We start from the raw sequence: 21456 nt of genomic DNA on the forward strand, positions 1-21456 counted from the left end.
TTTTAACTAAAGCAAAATGGTGGAACTCCACAACTATACTGGGTTTGGACGTACTGTAGAATTTGCTCGCTTTGTTGCTATGTTGCACCTGATGACAGCTCAGAGGTCTGGAACAATACCTTCGGAGAAAGGAAGATGTGAAACATACCCAACCTGCAGCCTGCTCTTTGCCATGCTCCTACAGCAACCCAGGGCTTTGGGAGAGTGTGTCAGTAAGGCAAGCTTCCCAAGTGGCCCTCAGGGCTGGTGGTGATGCCAGGACAGCTGCACTTCACCACCACAATTACTGCAGAGGTGGAAGTTCCCACATCTGGCCACCACCTCAGCTACAGGAAGGGTCAGAAACATTTTTCCAGACCCCAAAGAAACTGACGGAGCTGTGAATGCATCAAGTTGAAAGGATGTTGACAAATATTTGTCCTTGTCATTATCTGAAATAGAAGAAAAAGGTTAAGCTGTCTGAGAGAAATTAAATGTTTTAATAGAGACGAGGACAAATATGAAGTCCTCAGGATGCAAAAAGGCAACCTCCATAAAACTGCTCATGTTTTAATCTATGCAACCAATAAAGACACAGTAAAAATAACCATGCTACACTCCGCTTGAGTGCTGTTGACATAAGATCTATGGGAAAGAAAATAAAAAGTAAATAACCAATCAGTCTGCTGTTTCACTGCTGATTGCTGAAGATACACAGCAGGAAATGATACCTTCTGTCTCATACTGATCAACAAGACTTAGAGCTAACCAAAATTTTATTTCTAATATTGCATTTCTAGCTCAGATATGAGATAGTTTTCCATGTTAATTTACAATTTTTTTTTGCTTTATATCACATCTAATTAATATTTAAGAAGTAAAATTTGAAAACAAACAATGCAATAGTAAAGTTTCCTCAAGGCATTATGCCAAAGAAAACCTAAAGGTTGCACTAAACCACACTAGAAACACATTTTGGGAATACCTTGTACAGGCCAATTAGAAATTCTGTGCTGTATTATCAAAGGGGCTTTAAGTATTATACTGCAAATCCTGCATAACAAGAACCAGATCAAACATATCAATCGACACACTCTCATCTGAAATTCCCCCTATAAAAACTAGGTTTTAAAAAAACAGGTTGACAATAAATGTCAACTGGAGACTAAAATGCATTATATGGCACATTATCCTCACATTTATCCCCAAAACAAGTAATGTATATTCATAAAATCTGAGTAAAATAAATTGAAACATCATGGCTAGGAAACACAATGTCAAGTCACATGGACTCCTAAATCCAGAGTCAATATTTGGACTCTTATTAAGATATTCCAGCATTTTGAAATAAATTCAATTTTCTTTAATGATGTACTGGCCATTTCTCCTGTTCAAATACTACCAAAGGACACATTGTTTGGCTATAATATATGGTGGCTGACACCTATCTTTCCCTGTAAGCTCCCATGGAGATCACAGAAAGATGCTGCCAGACGGAATCTGACAAAAAAAAACCCACTACCAAATTCTAACGTATTTCTGCAGAGGATGAGCTTCAGAAACCTTTACACTACAAAATTATTTCTGGAATTAACAGTTTCATCTTTCCTTAAAAAACACAACAAAAAAACCTCATGAAACATTTGTCCAAAGCTTTCTTTCAAGCCTTTTAATAATTTAAACAAGAAGTCATTCAGACTTCAAAATTACAAATTCAGTACAGTCTGTAAAATTTATAACAATAAATCCCTCATTTAATGCATATAATTTCAGAAAAACTGAAAAACTATAGAAATATGACAAGTTTTGAGTTTTCTAACATTTTAGTTTTCGTTGGTTTTCTCTCGTTAAATACAAGTTAAAAAGGAAAACAAAATCACTCTTCTAAAAATAATGTCAACAATGTCCTAAGAATCTAATTACAATAAACTTTAATTGTAGATGTTTGAGTACAGAACAAATCTACACTGCAGGTCATCTGACAAACCCACAATGAATGGCTTGGCACACACTTATTAGGAGTGGATTTAACATCTATTGCTTATTCCAATCTGTGAACAAATTTACTACTGTTCAGGGGACTCCTTCTGAAAATACATCTGTTTTAAGCAATTTCGATAGGGATATGTTTTGCATTTTACACTAGCATCTAGCCATTGTAAAACAACATTTATGGATGTCAAAATGCATGGCTTTTTCTTTGCTATACATTCACCTTGCAGCAGTATGCAGGCACACACAGGTGAATATCCCACACAGAATAAATTAGAATTAGATGAAGCTGAAATGCCTTCCCCAAGCCCATGCTCCAGTCTCAGGTGAGCATTTGACTCTTCACCAAAATTCAAACAATGCTCAGGCTGACTATAAAGTTCCCAAGGATTTTAAGAGAAGCAGAAATTGGTCTTTCAATTTTATTAGGAAACCAAAACTTCCTGGCACAACCTCACAACATCCACCTATCTGTGGGAACTCCCTTGTTATTACTTCCATTCCCCTGTGGCAAGAGACTGCAAACCAGCCAAATCTCACACAAAGGTTCACTTCTCCATCGCACCTGTGGAATCCCCGGGGTGTAGATGAAAGTCAGGACTGATTGCCTTGGAAAATGTCCAGGCACAGAGCAGTAAAAAGAGCAGGCAGCAAGTCACTTACCAGAAGCTCAAAATGCCCTCTTTTAAGGCAAGAGGGAAAGGGAAGGGGATTCTTGGTTTTGACCACATAGCTCAGTGATAGGAAGGCAGAAGAGAATGTGTGGAATGATGATGGAGAGGTGAGGGAATTTCTTAGTGAGGGCAAGTCTGGTCTCTGGGTTTAGGAACTTGTCATGGAATATGTGAGTTTGGTACCAGTGTCCAACACAACCTTCCTGTGTACTTTATAGTTCCAGTCCATAAAACAAGATTTCCATGCTCCAAGAATTTATTGGAAAGGAACATAATGGCTGCACACATGAAGACTTACAGAGTTATATAGATACTTTATTGCCAATTACTTATACAGAGATACTCCAGAGTTAACCACTTTCCTGCCCTCCTGAGCCTATCTTCTCATTTACCATTGCCCTTTCCAATGATACACAAAAATTTAAAGGCAACTTTTTTTGCTATTTCATAGAATCATGGAATGTTTTGGGTTGGAAGGGACCTTAAAGATCATCTAGTTCCAATGCCCCTGCAATGGGCAGGGACACCTTCCACTGGATCAAGCGGCTCAAAGACTCATCCAACCTGGCCTTGAACACTTCCAGAGATGGGGTATTCACAGCTTCTCCAGGCAACTTGTTCCAAGTATTATTATTGCATCCAAGAGTGGCTAAAAACTCCTCCTGCCCTTGCACATTCTGACAGGTAATACTAACTAGTGAGACCAGAGACTTCCAAAACAGCTAATGAATCAAAGTGCCAAACCACAGTTCTCTTAAACCATCATGGTTTTCAGCAGGGGGTTTCTGAAAATCAAACCTTGTCTGATTGTCTCAGAATAGGCCCACTCAAAGCTACTGCTAAAATCCTTTTGCAAAAACACAGCTGTTTTGTATGTGTCTCCTAAATACAGTATAAACCCATTATTGTACAGACAATGCAAAATCAGGGTATTTAGAAAGTACCCTCTTCTACCAACTTGTAGTAATTAATTTCAAAATCAACGATCTTCATAATACAGTTGAGAATTTTTGAAAGGCCTTTGTGACAGGTTTTAACTAATTCATTTTCCCATAGAAACTGGTATTCTCCTGCCAATTAAAACAGCATTCAGTTAACTCAACTCTCAGGTGCTCCCGACAATCCCGCTCATAACTCCTAGGTGAGGTAACAACCCATTTCAATCTGTTAGAAAATGATCTTTAAAGATAAAACTTATTATTAAGTCATAAAGCCCTGATATTTATCTTGCAATGATGATAAAGACATATAATAAGGCATGAATGTTCAACCAGAATGAATATTGTGTTCAGTATGAAGTCATTTACAACCATATACTTTATAATACATAAAACCCAAACAAGTAAAGACCAAAACAGTGGGGAAAACCTACAGAGGGTCTCAAATGGACACTTAGACCACACCAAAAGAAACCCATGTGGTTCTTTAAAGACAGCTCTGCCTCCCAGCTGACACATCCCCTCTGGCTGAGCCAGCTTCATTATGATTCAAAAGCCATATCCCTGCTTCTCAGCCTTGCTGTACTACCCACCTCCTGGATGAAAGACAACTTGCACAAGTTCAGGATCACTTTTGGTAAAATAGACTACAAAAACGTGCACCATCAGATTTAATATCATAAAAAAACCCGAAAAAACTTGCAAATATGGGAAGATTTATGCTTGGTGTTCTTCTGAAATCTCCCTCTAAATAAATTTCATGGTTGAGCTCTAGGCACCTCCTAAATGTCTTTTCACAACATACGCAGGACTGGATGAAGCAACACTAATACCTGATCCTCCAGCATGTGTTGTGTCCTATCATCTCTCATCTCCAGAGCCATCAGCACTGCTGGGGGTTGTAATCAAGTTATATGGTCCATAACAGACAAATGAGCAAAAAATCTATTTAAGTTAAAATGTCATTAATTCCATTAAAACTATATTGACTGTAGTAAGGGTCTGCCATTTTTAAACAGTGCAAAGACATTTAATTCCCTGTGACAAGCATACATATACCAAAATACAGACATGGACAAGTTCCATATCAGAGAAGTGAAAATATCTGAAAGAATTACCTACACAATATTGATTAACACAAGTCATAAATCCAGGGAATTTCAGAAAGGCTTCAGAAATGAAACAGATGATATGGCACATTTCCCTTTCTTCAAGGAGGAATTACTTACTGAAACCCTACACTGTCAAAGGTAGCAGTGAAAGTGGCAGCAGTTAATGCTCTCAGCTGCATTTTCCCAGCCTATCTGAAATAATTTTATGGCCAGGTTTCATCCATCTTAATTTGTTTATAATTTTGCCAAGGTAACCGCAATTAACTTACCAAGTTTCAGGCTGAACTACTTTGGGGTCAGGGGAGATGGGAGGAAAAGAAAGGCTAATGCCAAGTCATGTGTTTCCCTCAGACATCTAAATAAATAACTTGCTGGTGATACAGAACAATACTGCATTTAAAATAAGCAGGAGTCAAATCCTATAGCTGAAACAACCAAAACATACAGTTACTTTATCTATTGGAAAGTAGCAGTCAGCATGAACAGTCATGTGCAAAAAACCAGCTGAACTGCGCATAAAACCCCTTCCTGTACTCTTTTACTTCTAAAAATGCAGCAGAAGCAGTATTTCCAGCTCCTGAAAAGTCAAGGTGTAAGCTAGTTTGGGGGCAACCGAAGATATCTAAATGCCTGCAAAGTTCTCATACCCAAACACTTCCAGTTCTCTGAGCAAACTACAACTGCTCATGCCCAGAGAGCACAGAGCCAATTCTGCAGCCAATTCTTCAACAGGTACCAGGCCTGCTTTGCTAAATAAGCACTCCAGCAACAAAATTATCTAGCAGATTCCCCATGGGAAGTTTCAAAACCAGAAGGCACCAGAAATGGCCGCAGGCCTATCTTCCACCCTCCAGGCACCCCTGCTTCCCAGGCAGGGAGCTCAGAAACTGATTCTCAGCTCCTTCCTGCTCCACCTGGAGTGATCTGAACTGCTGCATAACCCTGCTGCAATAAACTCCAGCGTCTGGCTCTCCGTGCTGCCCCTGTGCTCCCACAGTTCAGTACTGCTCTAAGATTTGGCTTTTTGTGAGGCCAGCACTGACTTCTACTTTTTTTAGAGTATCAGCATGCGTGCACACAGGCAGCAGCCAGGCTTCGCTAACTAAAGCAATGATGCTCTACTCAAATGTCTTCATACAATAAATGCTCAGCTTCTGGAAAACTGGTTTGGTTGAGATTTTGTTGGTTTCCAAGTATAACTGGGAGGTAAAGGCCTTGTCAGAGTTGTAAAACCCAGAGGTAAAGCTACACTACAGTTTTGCCTATTTATACAGCAGTGTCCTCACTTCAATGGTTCTGAGTTCTCGTAGTCCATTTCTGTTTTTTCATAGAAATAATATCAGCAAAAGTGAAATGCCTTTTCCTCCACAATGGCCTTGAAGCTAATAACTATTTTAGAGCAATTCCAGTACAGTCGGAAGCTGTTATTGGCTGTTTATGTAACAGTGAATTAACCCCCACTGACACCTTTCAGGAATTCAGAACCACAGCGCACAAAATGTACTTTGCGAGAGCTTGTTAATATATGGTAAGTGCAAAAGCCGTCTCAATTCAGAAGACTGGCTTTCAAAGCAAACATGCTTAACCTGCAGTTTCAGTCATGGAAGAAATTACTCAATTAATTGCAGGCAACAAAAACAACAGGGTTATAACTAATGTACAATATATGCTCTGTGGGTGTAACGCAAGCTCATTTCCCAGTAGTATTCTCTCTTACATTTCTTACCCCACTGCTGAAAAACTGTTTAAGAATGTTAAGACCTTTTCCCCACACACATCTGTTTTCTGGCAATGAATAATATTATTAACACAGGTAGGGGCTGCTCTCTTAAGAAACATGTTTACAACACAGTAAATTTGGATACCAGGATTTTCCATACTCAATTCTAGACCAGATATCATCTTTTCCATATTTAAGATCTAACACTGCATAAAGTTTTTGCCTGCTCTAATGACATCCTTGCAGCGACAAAAAAGATACCACAGCAAAAGGGTTCAATAAATCCTCACCTGCTTCTAGGAATTCTAGCAGGCAAAGAGTAGCGAGAAGATCAAATGCACAAGAAGACCCCATCAGAGTCGATCGCTCCCACTCTGACACTGAGGAAGAGACAGTGTAAAACACTAATAATGATTAAAGATAACGGAAAGGAAACTTACCCAGGCAGACACTGATGCCTTCTCCCGTCATTCCTTCCATTCACGTAAAAGACATCTGTCAATTATTTGACCTAGGCTCGGTATCAGCATAGAGCTGGTACTTGGACTCGCTGCTTAGATTCTCAGGGCGTGTTTATGTGCACATCTAATGATTAAAACGCTGACAACTAAATGTGATAATAAAATATGCAGATGAAGATTAAAAGAACCCCCTTCCAGCACCTGCCAGGCAGTTCTCAGCAGGCACTAGGAATGTTCATAAGGAAGGATGCCTCCCGTTTCCATCGAGGCCAATTCCTCAAACCCACCTCCCTCAAGCCTTGCAGTATTTTTCTCATCCTGGCCCCCATGCGAACGCATCTAATCCTCTTACCCCGAGAGCCACCCCCGCTCCCTCCCTCCCAGCTTTATTTTATTTAAAACAGCCCGCAGCTACCCGCCGGGTCACCCCCCCGGGACACCTGGGCGACCCTGCCACATCACGTTAGGCGCCGCGGAGTGACGGGTTAAGACGTAATCTGTCCCTCTCCGCCGGCTTACGGATCCAGGAATCCTCCCCCGCTACCTCGCCATGGCAACGGCGCCGCCGGCAGGGCGCCGGGGCCGCCGCTGACGCAAGCGGCGCGCGCCGGGCCCGCGCGCGGCCGGGCCCCGCGGCTGCGCCCGGGGGCGCTGGGGCGGCGGGCTCGGCTGGGGGGTTCCTCCCTTCTTCTTCTTCTTCCCCCTTTTTTCCTCCTTTTTCTTTCTCTTCTTTTTTCTCTCTTCTTTTTTCTCCCTTTCCCCCGTGATATTTTTTTTCTTTCTCCTCTTTTCTCCTTCTTTTCCCTTCTTGCCCTTTCTTCTCTTTTCTTTTTTCCATTTTTTACTTCCCCCATTTTAATTTTGTTTCCTCGTTTTTATTTACTTTTTTTATCCCTTTACACCTCTATTTACTCTTTTCTTTCCCCCTTTTTTCTTCCGATTTTCCACCTTCTTTATTTTGTTTCCCCCTCTTTCTTCTTCTTGTCTCCTCCCCCCCACCCTTTTTTCTTTCTTTCTTTCCCCTCCCCCCATGTTTTTTGTAGGGTTGGTGTGGGGATTTTTTCCCCTCTCCTGTTTTTTGGAGTTTTTTTCATTGCATTTCCGACAGCCAACCAAGAACCAGCTGGTACAGATTTAACCCGCTTCAGTCACATCTCCCACCATGGAAAACTGACCACAGCCAAGCCGTTGGACAACCAATTCCCATTGCTACTTCCCGAGGAACAGGCGCAGCAGAAAAGGGTTGCGCCTTTGAGTTCTTCAAATTAATAACCCTGGGAAGGGCAGAGAGCCGGCAGATGAAAGGCAAGGTACGGACTTTGATCATGCAATCGGAGCCATGCCAGCAGGCTCCCCAACCATGTGGAGCACCCCTGAAGGTCAGCCTGGGCTGATCAGATTGCAGCAAGAGAGCCACAGAAAGCAGGGCAAACGGAGGTGGAAAAATCTATACACCCAGATATTGGCCAAGACATTAAAGTTTGCCTCTGATGCTGGGATTTATGAATAAGGTAAATAAAGCCGTAATCTAACACTTGAGAAGATGCATAGGTCTTCCTGCAGGAAAACACTTAAGCATGTGCTTAAACCCATTACTATTCAGGGCAGCCTATAAGCGTTTGCTGAAGGTTAAGCACAACCTTCTTACAGGGAGCCCTTAAGTACTGTACTGATTAAGGTGAGTTTTTTCCCTTCTAAATCTGAGCCACTGTGAACCACAAAATTAATTGCCCTCATTATATTTTAATATTGTCTCTTGTCTTCTTTCAAATTAAACCAGAGAATGCAAACAGAAGGTAAGTCTTATTTTACATTAAGAGGATAAAACCCAACATTACATTCTGTCGTGTTTTATTTTTTTTTTCCTGTAAGATCAGCTGGCTGCACAACACCATGCATCCCTACGAATGAATACCTTTCATGAGGAAGAAAGAGCACATGGAAAAGTGATTGCTGTGCTACTCCTAAACTCTGGAATTCTCTTGATGTGCTGTTACAAGTCAGAAAAGATCACTCAGAGCACTGCATACATACATACATTGCTTTATCCAGTGATCGCTTTTGAAGCAAACCTGAAAAAGGCTTTAGATCATGTACACATTTCAGCTATTAAAGGTCATGGGTAAGACAGCTATTTATCAGTTCAAGTAAGGTCAGTGTTACATCCACAGGCAGAGAGCTCTGCCTGTTGCACAAATGACACTGCCTGCCCTTAATGCTCCAAGAAACTTTTGACAAGCTAAGCATATGTAACAAGCCACAAACCTAACACACAACTGCTGCAGTTCATTAATGTTCAACAGGAGGGTATCATATCTGAAATGAGTTCCATTTCTGTATCACAGCACATTTCCTCTCCTCCAAGCTCTCCAATGGTGTTTTCTGACAAAGAAATTTTATCCCCTGATGGAGAAGGAAAGCTCACTAACCAATTCACTAGAATTGTTTGTTGTGGCTCTTCCCAAGAACCACCCTCCTTTGCTGCTATTTAGGAATATTCTACACCACATACTAAATTATTGGTTTATTTACTTTCTTTATACACACAGAAAAAGGGACCTTGGAAAACAATTTGTGCCAGTTTTAGACATCTACTGGAGCTAAAATCAGGGTCTTGGTTGAATTCTGCAACACACAGTTTTGAAGAAAAACACTGTTATGTAACTTCTTTTTTCCTTTCTGGGAGACAACCTTGGTAGAAGAGCATGTGAGAAGCAGAGAAATCTTTTGCAGGTCTTGAGATAGATGGCAAAGTAAGAGGGCAGAAGGTTACCTTAAGGTCAGGGTGCTTCCCATCCTTATTAGGTATCTCCAAATGCTACAGGCAGAGGAGCACTTCTGCTACATTCGCCTCCAAGAAGCTTCTCACTTGAAGGAATTTGCCCTGCTAAATCCTGAACTAAAGGCAGCATCTTCTTCCTGGAAGCCTAGTTATTATAAACAAATAAGGACAAAGAAATTAAGAATAATCTCAAATGTCCATCCCTAAATAACCAATCTATCTTTCAAGAACTAAAGGTCTCACCATACTCCTATACTTGGCATGGAAGGTGGTCAAAAGAGATGAAGTTTGAAACCCAGATAACACAACATGCCTCACTCAGCCCTTCAATCAGGAGAGCAAACTCAGGAAGTAGTAGGTTGGATCTTAGAACCATTTAGTCATTTAGGTTAGAAATACCTCTAAGATCATTGAGTCCAAGCACTAACATGGTGCTGACAAGTCCACCAAACTATGTCCCTAAGTGCTATGTATACACGTCTTTTAAATACCTCCAGGGATGGTGTCTCAACCACTTTCCTAGGCAGCCAGTTTGAATACTGAAGAATCCTTTTTTTATTTCATTCTAAACCAAACTGTATCTAAAACTGTCATAGAAACATTAAAAGAAGGCCATGATGATGCTGCAAAAAAGCCCCAAAAGTGCATTCAGCTGTCCATGGATAGTGAAATTAACCATGAACTTTACAGAGTGACTCCTTGGGTGAATGGTGTAGGATTTCTGTTTAATTATAAGAACAAAAAGGGGGAAAATTAGATGTAAAAGCCTTTTTCACTGTTCTCACAGCTTAAATACCTATGGGCACTAAATCAACAAGTACGATGATGAAATCAGTAAGTAAACAACTACAACCTTCACTGCTGCACAAAGAAGCTTGAAACCAAAGATCAATATGAATGATCCCAACCCCAAATTTGTAAGCCAGATCTAGAAGAAAATGTCTCCTCATGTGAGATCCTAGCAGGGCCCAAATGGCTTCAAGAAAAAGCATACATGAACCACTCTCCACTGTGAAGGCTCAAAATTGGATGCTCAGGTTAACCACCCATGAGTTTTCCCACAGAAGCAGGACCTTGAACTGAGTGTTACTGCTGGCACCAGATTCCCTGCAATGACCTGGCAGTGTGTGATTAGCACATAAGCTTCTCTTTCCTCCCCCCAAAATAAGCACAAAATGAAGGATGCTAAACAGTCAGTGTCAATAGGCACTGGAGATCATTGCACCTGTATCTCCCTACATTTACTTCCTTCTTGAAGGATTATTTTAAAAGTCTACTAAATAACGTTAACTAGCAGTGAAACAAAAACATATTCCAAACTGAGGATCTCAGTTTTCTGAAGTTGAACTCCCAGCCTCTATCACGGGAGTAAAAGTCCAAGTGATGAAATAAACCTTGAACTTTGTTGCTTTACTCATCATTTTTTGAAACAAAAGAGCACCTTGTCCCAGACAACACAATTTAGTAACTTCATCTGTATACGTGTCAGAAAGAGGGAGCAGAAAGCTCCAGCCAGCCAGTATCCAAACAAGAGCATTCCCCCGATCAACATCACTGACTGGAATTGCACTTGGAAGGGATACACACCAATGCAGTTACTGTCACACCACTATTAACTCAGTTCCAGGAAGGAAGCTGTGCTCCCAAGCCAGTGGTCTCAAAAAGTGGGCCATGTGAGCAGCAACTAATCATCTAGGTACAAAATGAGTGGGAGAATGAAAAGGAGGAGCTATTTATCACCAACAGGTTCAGCAGAACTCAGCCTGCATCATTGTGTTAGGTCTCCCAGAAGCAAGTGAGCAGGAAAGATGACAGAGAAGAGCTTTGAACTCACTGGCAGAGGAACTCACTGGCAGATTAAAGGGGTGGTCATAAGGACTATAGCCTTCTCAGCTTCCAAAGTCCCCAAAGGAGTAATGGGTACCTTGGGTATATGTACTGGTTCTCTCTCTAATCTCAGCCACCTCAATTGTAACTGAGAGCAAAACTCTGTTTCATTGAAGGAAAAGGGCAACAGAATCTGTGTATTCCTGATGTAGAACGTTCAGTTGCCACAAAAGACAACACTGCAGATACAGGAAAAGAGAACTGTTTAACTAAGTATTTTTCCCATTTTTTGTCCAAGTTAATTCCAAATAATGAGCAGGGGGAGGGAAGTTCACTATGTTATCCAGATTCATCCTAAATCAGATTGCAAGATATATTAGAAAAAGACAGCATTTCACCTTAAATATGATTGAATAAGAATTCCTACCTAGGCTTGAGATTATCTTAACTAGACTTCCCAATGGTTTTGTCCTGTTACACTCCGATTTAAACTACGTATAATGCAATTTTGAATTATATTCAAACAAGGTACCTCAACCAATTTAAACTATATTTAGACCACAGTATTTTTACTGCTAAAGAAACCTAACAGAGGAACAACATGCTTAAAACATCTGTCGCAGTGATTGAAAGAAGTCTATGACAGGAATAGCAAACAGTTATTTTCTTTCCTGAGATGATGTCAATCTGTTGAAGCCAAGTATCAGAGAAGTAGATTGTTTCTAAGAGGTACCTCACTCTGGCCTGTCCTCTCCAAAACAAAGATGATTAAAATAACCCCTTGCTGCATAACCTTGTCTGCTTGCTTATTATTATCCGCTATTTCTGTATCAGGGGAAACACTCTTTGTCAAAGCTAGTAAGCACATAACAGCATTACATGAAAAAAGAAAATAATTTGTTCAAGTCTAAAAACCTCCAGCTAGTGAAATTCATATTTTAACACACATCAACTATTATTTACATTTAAATTATCAACTGTATGACTCAACACAATCCCTAAGATATAGGCCTCTAAGCAAGGCTGTCTGTCACACAGCATGTTCTGCAGTGATGATCAGAACCTCACGTTCTATATGGCATAACTTTGCAGTTACTTCATGGAAGATGATGACAGAATGGCTCTCACTCCATGCTGGTTCTCCAGGATGGGTTTCAATGTGGTGGTCCAAATCAAGGTTCTTTCCTACAACACGTGTCTTGCCTGTCCAGACCACACAGAGGTGGAGAATGAAGCTGAAGAAGGAAGAAGTCGCTGGGGGTAGTGATTTGGCTCCCTCTGAGCACTAGGGTATAGGAAATGGAGATGTCAAGCAGCAATGGAATGACTCAGGATTCATTACAGGTTCCTGGCATATCACTGTCATGGGTCCAACTGTGGGGACCCAGAAAACAGTACCTCTTCTGTCATCAGGCTGAGGTTTCAACCTCATTGCCCTGTGGCAGCCACACACACGCATTGTTCCCTGACCTGGGATCTACTGGGGACCTTAAATCAGCCACTAAATAAATGATCAGGAGTGGCCAGTTACCCCCCATCACCCATCTGACTGACACTATAAGCATACAACTAGGGCAGGCATGTTTCTCTTGAGCTCTGATACTATAAGCCTTGAGGCTCAGTTGGAAGAAGATAGGTCTGGTAGGCTGCCAACATGAGAGCATGGATGCCCTTAATAACCAACAACAGCTCTGCATGACATGAGGCAATGCAGCCTGTGACAGGCTCAAGGCAGCCGTGTTTGCATGGCCTGGGTGTTTCCCCTGTGCTTGGTGCTAAACTTGGTTTGGCAGAGGCAACCAGCACCATTACTAGTGTTCTCAGACCAGCCTGGGAAAGAGCTGCTCATCAGGTCCCAGCCCTGCCATGAACCTGCTGGATATGGCAGCACAGACACAGCTGGGAACACCAGTGATTTCCTATTAAAAAAAAAAAAAAAAAAAAAAAAAAAAAAAAAAAAAAGTTAGATAGCTTTATAGTTTAGGAAATGTGATAGGAATTAAGATGGAAACTTCAAAGAAGCAGCCAAGCAGTTTCTGACCAGTGAATACAGATGTAAAAGCTGTAAAAGCTTTTTGAGAAAATTAAGTATCAAATAGCTAAGACAGAACCAAGTATCAGCATTCTGGAAGAAATTACTGAAAATTACTGCAAGAAGGGTGTGAAATGCCAAAGGCTGCTGATTATTTGAAGAAAAAGAAATCAAGCAAGGACAGGGACACATATTCAGTGGAAAGTTTATATAATATAAAATACAGACTTGAAAGCAGAATTTATCCCTCTGTATAGTGTTTTATTGTAGCTATAGGACTGTCTACTTCAAAAGGGATTGCTACAAAGGAATCATTATTAACTTTCAACTTAACTTTCAGCATCAAAAGTATTTTGTGTATCAATCAAAACAAACAAAAAAAAATCACAATTCAGCTACACTTGAGAGCTCTTCTACAAAAAAATTCAGGAAAAGTTGGCGGCTTACTCACCAGGGTGATGCCAAGACTTGCCTTATTACCCAGCTCCATGCATGGCTCAAACCTTACTGTACCTTTCTGAAAACTTTATGATGGAAACTTTATGTACCTTCATGATGGACACATCCCGCCTTCTTGAGAGCAGAGATTTGATTTCACTTTGCATCCACTGCTCCTTCCTTTGAGCTCTCCAGAGGCATGTCAGCTCTTTGCTCCTCTTCCTTCAATTTCAACTGAGGGACTTTAGCAAAAACTATCTATTTTAAACTGGTGGTGTAGAGACCTTTCCAGAGCAATAAAAAGGTAGGACAGAATTTTCTCTGCAGGTAGCAGACAGGCAGGGCTCCTTTTTGACTATTCATTTTAATACTGCCATGATTTTGTTGTAGTATTAATTATGCAGGAGTGTACCCACAGCTTTGTATAAGCATATTTTTGAATTTTTTAGAACAAAATAGCATGGAAACAGTAGTTACTTAGCATTTCTGCATACTGTGCAACTCAAATTTTAGCACTGATGACAGAACATGCTAAACAGCAAATAATGTAGTCATCAATGTGCAAGCTTCAAAAGATGAAGCACAAGTCAATTCTACAGGTGATTGTCTCATTTATAGTAGTGCACATGCTCAAGGACAGAAGCCAAGTAGGATTATTAAGTGCACTGCTTTGTGGATTCAGGTGGTTAGCTACTTAAAAGCACAAAACAAAACAAACAAGTAACCCCAACCCCCTCACCCAGACCACATTACCCCCTCATCCAGACCTCATTCCATTCTGATGGAAGATACACTAAATTGAACAATAATTTTAATTAAATTTTTGCTATTCTGGTTTGAAGTAGCCCAAGGTGAAAGACCCAAAGGGATATAAAGTTCTCAGAGTCCCATATAACTTTAACCCAGTTCTTGGCCAAGACAGAAATAGTTGGATCAGAATTTATACAGGAATATCACTGATATTTGATGACATGGTTTTGCAGCCACCATGCAGCCCTTCCCTCCTGGCTCCCAAATCCACCCCAGCCTCTGGCCCTTGCACAGGACTGTGAAACCATCCCCTCTCCTGCTGAGGACGGAAACAGCGTGGGGTAGCAGGCTTTAGAGAGTTCCCTTCAGGCTAACAAGGAAATGTCGAAATGAACCAGGGTGCAGTCATAGCTGTGCGACTCTCTGAAAGAAAGCATTTAGAAACAGATTCATAAACAAGGGGATTGAGGCTGTCAGTAGGGGCTTAAGACCCATAATCGGGATCAGGCAACACAACGCGAAGCGCGGCATTCGCCACAGCAGTTACTACGCTTCTGTCCTTTTTCCAGCAACTTCTGCTGACTCAGGAACACAAATTGCTGACATCCCTCCTGGGAGTGCCTCTCACACACTCCTTTACACACACACCATATGAATGTGGAAAGGGGTATGAAAGAACAAGTATATGTCAAAGAACTTAAAAAAAAAAAAAAAGTTCCGTGCTCTAACCACTTCTTTTTCTTAAAAAATACTCTCATTAAGTGCTACACTGAATGAAAGCAGCTGAATAAACAATCTTGGGATTACTGGAAAAAATACAGTGCTGAAATTTTGCAGGATTTTAGCCCACTACAAAACCCATGATTTTTTTGTCCAATCTGGAAGACAAATTATTTCAATTAGTAAGGATTTTCCCTCTTTTCAGGAAGAAAAAACTCACTGTGTATGTGTAGAACATTCTAAATAACCAAAACCAACATGGGACTTGCTCTGCATAGGTCCCCACTCCAGACACTGCAAGGTGACACTGCTCTTCCATACGTGGGATTTTAAAATGATCACACAAAAATCTAAAGTACCACTCATTGAAATATACAAAACTACTATTGTTACAGGAAAATGCATGCACACAAACCCAACTGAATTCATCTAATATAAGAATCACTTGAACTTAATTTTTTTCCATAAGTAAGATGAAAAGGTAACACAAAAAGCAGCTTAGGCTGCAAAGTGACAGACTTCAGCAGGCACCAGAGCAAGAAGGCAAATGTTAGTGTTAATACTATTAAGAACACTGTCTTGCATATACAAGCAAAACATTTCTTTGGCAGTCTCCTAGCCTCAAACACTTTATAACCTTGATACCCAAACTGAACTTAAGCACATTTTATGCCAAAATCCCTTTGGCATCTGCTTTAGTAACTGTCAAAAAAATATTCCATGTTTTGTCTTTTTTTCAGTGAAATGTTTACTCCGTTATTTAATCAGGTAGTTTTCCTCCAAGCCATTTTTCTATTTTACTATCCCAGGCCAGCCTCACAACCAGGTTTCTATCTTTCATCGACAGCCCAACTTGCACTCTCCCAGACAGGCAGGAGTTCTGTCAAATAGAGCTAGAGGTTACAGCACACAATAAGCTAGATAAGCATCAACAATATCACACTCTTGCAAAAAAGCAAATACTGTGCTGGAACAGACAGCAAGAGAGGTCTGTGAGGAAAGCCTGTTGCTGTACTCACCATCACTAGATGTCAACAGGAACATTTTGGTCAAGTTTCACTGCTGCTCTCCATGACATATGTGGACAAATCAGAAGATACTCAGAGAAGACTAGAAAGAGGATAAATTAAGTATCTAATCTAAACAAAAGGAAACTGAAGGCAGAGAAGGTAACAGTCTTCAATTGTTCAGAAGAAGATGCAAAGAGGAAATCAATGTATTTTCAAATTTAAAGAGGAAACACCTTACCAAGACAGTAAGAAAAGCTTTTTGACAGAAAGAAAAGCACATGAATAGATTTCATACATATATATGTTCTTATATATATATGTATACATATACATCGTGTATCATATGTATATAGTGTATCTTAGAATGAGAATGTATATCTGTATGTTCTGTAGAGAGATGCCAGTTGCTGTCAGAAATGACTTTGCCAACCCTGTCTTAGGGTTAGCAGGTTAGATTATTCCTTGGGCACACAGTTCAGCCCTGTGGTTCTGCATGCAGGTAAACTGCCTTGCCCTTTGCCCAGCACTAAGCGCCCACTGAGGCCCTATGAGAGGAGCAGTCCTTTATTTTAAAATACAGAAACAAGAGAGACTTCAGTCTTGCGGTCCCCGGTAGTCCTGGGTGAAGGTCAAGTACAGCCTGCCCATCAACAGCAAGTCTAAGGCAGAATGATGAAAGATGACATAGCCATGTGGAGTACTGCAAGTCATCTGAAATGCACAAAACCCCCAGTGTCCTTCCAATCAGCTACAGGGAAAATAAAACCAAGAGTTTGCAGAGATCCAGAAATAAGAAAAAAATCTACTGCAACACTACCTTTCACTTCTTTATACTTTACCAGCACAATGCATACTATTTGAGGTCACCAGCCTTTCCTGCACCCTATCTCTATATAAAGTACATAGCTTTTTCCTCTCTTATGTGCATTTTGCCAGCACAGATTACAAGTGATTTGAGGCTAAAACCTATTTTAGTTATTTACACCATCCTTCAAAAAAAGCAGGGATCTTGCTCATTTGAAGTACTAACCAGCTGTTAGCTGTCCAAACAAGTTGTATCTCCCACCTCACTGTGATTTAGCTACAGCTACAAGTTTGGGTTCAGTCAAAGAAGTCCTTCTTCCCTGCTAATATGAATCTAAACCCACTCTCTGTCAGTTTAAAGCCATTACCCTTTGTTAGAAATCCCACTGAAACATTCTACATTGGGGCATTTTGATGAAAATCAACAGGATTGCAGTCTGGGTGAACATCTCAGCCACCACACATACAAGTTCCTTTGGCTTTTCCTTTTACCACAACACAGAAATTTGCAGAATATTAAGAACTGAAGCTCTCGGAGAAAGCAATCCAGGCAGAGCAGAACACCTCGGTAACAACAGTACTAATATTACTAACATGTGCTTGCCTTAGCACAGCACATGCATAAGTTAAGTTTCAGCAACTTGTTTCGGAGTCACATGTCATGCAAAGCAACTGTTGAGTTTAACTACAACAGCTTTTAAAACAAAAAATTTATCAGAGCCATTACTGGGTAGACACTTACATGGTATAGCCAGGATCAAGGTTTTTTATCTGAAAAATGCATTTTTCTCCCCTGAACTTGCATTGGAATTGTTGGAATACTGGGCTTTGTTTCTCTGTTTTTACATATATATAAATATATATATATTTATTATTTATGTTATACTTCTATTCATCTTCCATTTTTTATGAAGAAGACAAAGCCTCATGCAAGGTCATGGCAGATCTGGCTTCACTGACAGGGTACCAACAGCTGGACTGAGTGAGGTTCACGTGGGACACCGATGTCACGCTGCACTCATTTGGGAAGTAGCCAGCAGCTACTCCTCAACTCATTTTGAAATCACAGAATGGCTGGGGTTGGAAGGGACTAGTCCAACCCCTCTGCTACAGCAAGTTCAACTACAGCAAATGAGAAAGGCCACTTCTTCCTGGTTTGTATAAAGTTCATCAGAAAACTACTGTTTCCCACAACGGTTAACTAAAAACAAAATTTTTAGATGAGCATGCATGTGCAAGGCTGTTTCCTTAAACACTTCATGGACTAAACCCTGGCAAAAGGGTGGATATTCTACAACAGCTGCTTTACCAAAACCTAGTAATTAATATGGAACTTAATATGGTAATATTAACGAATATTAGTTAATATGGTAACTAATATTAATTAATATGGTAACTAATATGGTAGTTACCTCCTTTTTCCTAAATACCAAGTGCACTAGTATCAGCAAACTATTTGGAAACTGGGGACCAAAATTAAGGAAAAAGAAAAACAAAACAAAGCTGTGGTTCATATGAAAGTGCTGCCCATTTAACTACTTTCACTGATTTCACCAGAACTTACTGTATTTATATAGGTATCTGAAAGGTAATTTGAAAAAAAAATGGGCTTTAAATTCTGTTTTTTAAGACCAGTGTGCTTGGTTACACAACATGTTATAACCAAGTTTCTTCTTCTACTTGGGAGCATTAGGCAGTTATAAAAGGCTCTAATGACATCACAAACCTTGCCAGTGTTTGATAATTTCTTAAGGGATTTGACAGAGGAAGCAGAAAGTTACAGAAATCTCAGTTTTACTTCTTAGGTTCCTAACCTTCCCAGCAGAGCTGTCATGTGAAAGAAACTAATGTGAGTCACCAGATGAAAGAAAACAAGTAAATACATTTTAAGTTACTTTTAAATTAAAATAAAATCTAATAAAATAAGCAAGCTTCAGGAAGCTCTGGCTGAAGATTGAGCATCCAAGGTTAAGAACACTACTAAGCTTTCATGTTGTGTAATAAAACCTCTAATTTCATGCTCTGTTCAAGCCAGCAGTTACTACCTGAATGAGCTTCCAAATGCAGTGGGCTTGGCAGCAAGGGCTCCATGCACCTGTGGCAATCTGCTGTTGAAAAATGCAGAAAGAGCTGCTCTCTCCCAGCCATATTAGATTCCTCACCTGCCCCCAAGGTGACCCCTCAGTCAGGGATGACAGGATCCTGGAAGGAGGGATTTTCCCCACACACTGCAGTCCTTGCCCAAGCCTCTCCAGCATAACGTACGTCCTGGGACTTGCACACGTCTTGAAGGCTTGAAAATTCTCCACGGCCTCTTTTCTTTTAGGAACAACAGAGACACTGTTTACTACAGAATGACTTAACACTGTTGCTTTAGGGGGATGCTGCTGACCCTATTTCCTTCAGATGTAAAGGATGATTCCTTCCTTGGGAGTTAAGAAGGTTGAAGCTATTGCTCATCTAATGACAGTAACTAGTTGTTTCTGCCATATAGCATGTCCTGCCCTACCAGAGAAAACATAAATATGTACTAAAGAACCAAGTTCTGCCCCCAAAGTTATAGTAATGTAACTCTAGCAGGGAAGAAGTGAGCCCAAGAAAAACTCAGAAGGGGATGTTTTCCTTCAGGTTTTCTCCTATATATGCATGTATAGTAATATCTCTGGTTTAGTTGTTCTGGTATTTGTTTTCCATTAAGCAGTATGAAACTTGCTTTAGCAAATATGTTTTGTGGGTTGTCATCCATAGCTTGTTAACCACTATATTCATTTAGGGACTACACATATGCTTTTTCAAATATAGACATAAGGGGAAGTGAAAATCATGCCAAAGAGCATTGGTTAGTTCCCAGGAAAGACAGCATCTAGAATTTGGCAGCCTTTAGACATGAGAAAAGTACAAACACAGTCAGACACAAAAATTTTAAATCATTTGTGTAGACCATTTTTTTAATCTTGGTGATCCCAATTTCTACAATTATTCGTAGCTTAAACTGGTTTTATTTCTAAATGCAAAATACATACCATGGTTTCCTCCTGTTATATTGTACTAGAAAGTGACATTTGCAAAACACCTTCCCACAATTCTGAATCCTTCCAGAAACTTATTTTTGCTGGACATTTGACAAAAATACTGTTGTAATTTACGATATTGCTACCAAACCTCTCACAGAAGTTCAGTAGGGTTGTTAAATAGAAAATAATGAATTTTCACTGGCTCACCAGTAAAGCAGAGAAGGAAAGTGGTCACATCAAATCACCAGAACACACTGAGACCTGGTCACTACCACCCAGCAGAAAGTGGCACGGTGATCCCCAAGGTCAGGCTAAAATCATTTAAATTACCTTCACACATGAAGCAACAGAGATCTTGAATCCTCCCAAGAGCCACAGTCAGCAAAGCCTTCTGCACTTTATGAAGCCTGGCTCCCTGCTTGGACAGGGATCAGCCTCCCTACATGGCACCTGGCTTGGCTGCAAGCCCAGAAAAAGATCCTACTCCCCAGCACTGGTGTCCTTGGGTGGCAGCTACCATCACTGAGCAAGGAATCTGTACGTCACATTCATGTTCAGCAAATAATAAGCTCTACAAAATCACTGTGCTAGCAATGAGGCTCGTTAATTGGGAAAAACACACCTTTCCAAGCCATCTGCTTGGCTTACTGTTTTGTTATAGCCAAGATGAAAGAATCTTATCTTAAGCTTACAGCATTTTTCTTTTAAATAAAAAGATACTGCTGGCTCTGTTAAGTAAGCCAAAACAAAAGAAACAAAACAGAACAAAACCAAACAAAAAAACCTGAACAACCAAAGAATACCCTCAAAAAGCCCCCAAATCCCCACCATCAGCAGAAGTATCTGTCTAAATGCAGATAACAAGAAGAAGCTCATGTCACACATCCCCTGCAAACACTCCCTCCAGAGGGCTGTTCCCCCTGCAGTACTCAATTCCAGCCTGTCCTAGGAGCTGTCTGGCTTCCCAAAGCATGGGGTTAGTCAAAAGCAGATCTGTGTTGAAGACCATCACGGGGCAGGGGAGACAGGCACTGGACTGAGATTGAAGGCAGAGCTTCCCCTCAACCACAACCATTCTGTGCTGCTGCTCCTTTCACTGTGAGGAAGAGATGGCCATCACTTGCTGGTCATCCATGCACTGCCCTCTCTTTTTTTCTCAGGGAATGGCCCTGTGCCCACTTTGGCTTGTTTGTCAGTCCACTT

The 21456-nt window shown here is 40.6% G+C and overlaps 1 protein-coding gene across 17 annotated transcripts in view; it reads right to left on the bottom strand.

Annotated features, from left to right (window-relative positions):
- HIVEP1 (HIVEP zinc finger 1) overlaps positions 1–21456 on the bottom strand; it is a 137307-nt gene that overhangs the window by 85506 nt on the left and 30345 nt on the right. For 9 of the 17 annotated variants that reach the window (XM_077785810.1, XM_077785794.1, XM_077785791.1 and 6 more), the window contains one exon: positions 6706–6795. The exons of 2 other annotated variants lie outside the window; for them this stretch is intronic. In XM_077785810.1, the coding sequence (XP_077641936.1) occupies positions 6706–6795 (90 nt within the window). Of the gene's footprint in view, positions 1–6705; positions 6796–6855; positions 7268–7291; positions 7445–21456 lie in introns of those variants that run through there. 6 more of the 17 variants (XM_021536510.2, XM_021536508.3, XM_021536520.3 and 3 more) reach the window with 6 other exon arrangements.

This window comes from Lonchura striata, chromosome 1 (genome assembly GCF_046129695.1).
Source record: "Lonchura striata isolate bLonStr1 chromosome 1, bLonStr1.mat, whole genome shotgun sequence".
NCBI classification, from domain to species: Eukaryota; Metazoa; Chordata; class Aves; order Passeriformes; family Estrildidae; genus Lonchura; species Lonchura striata.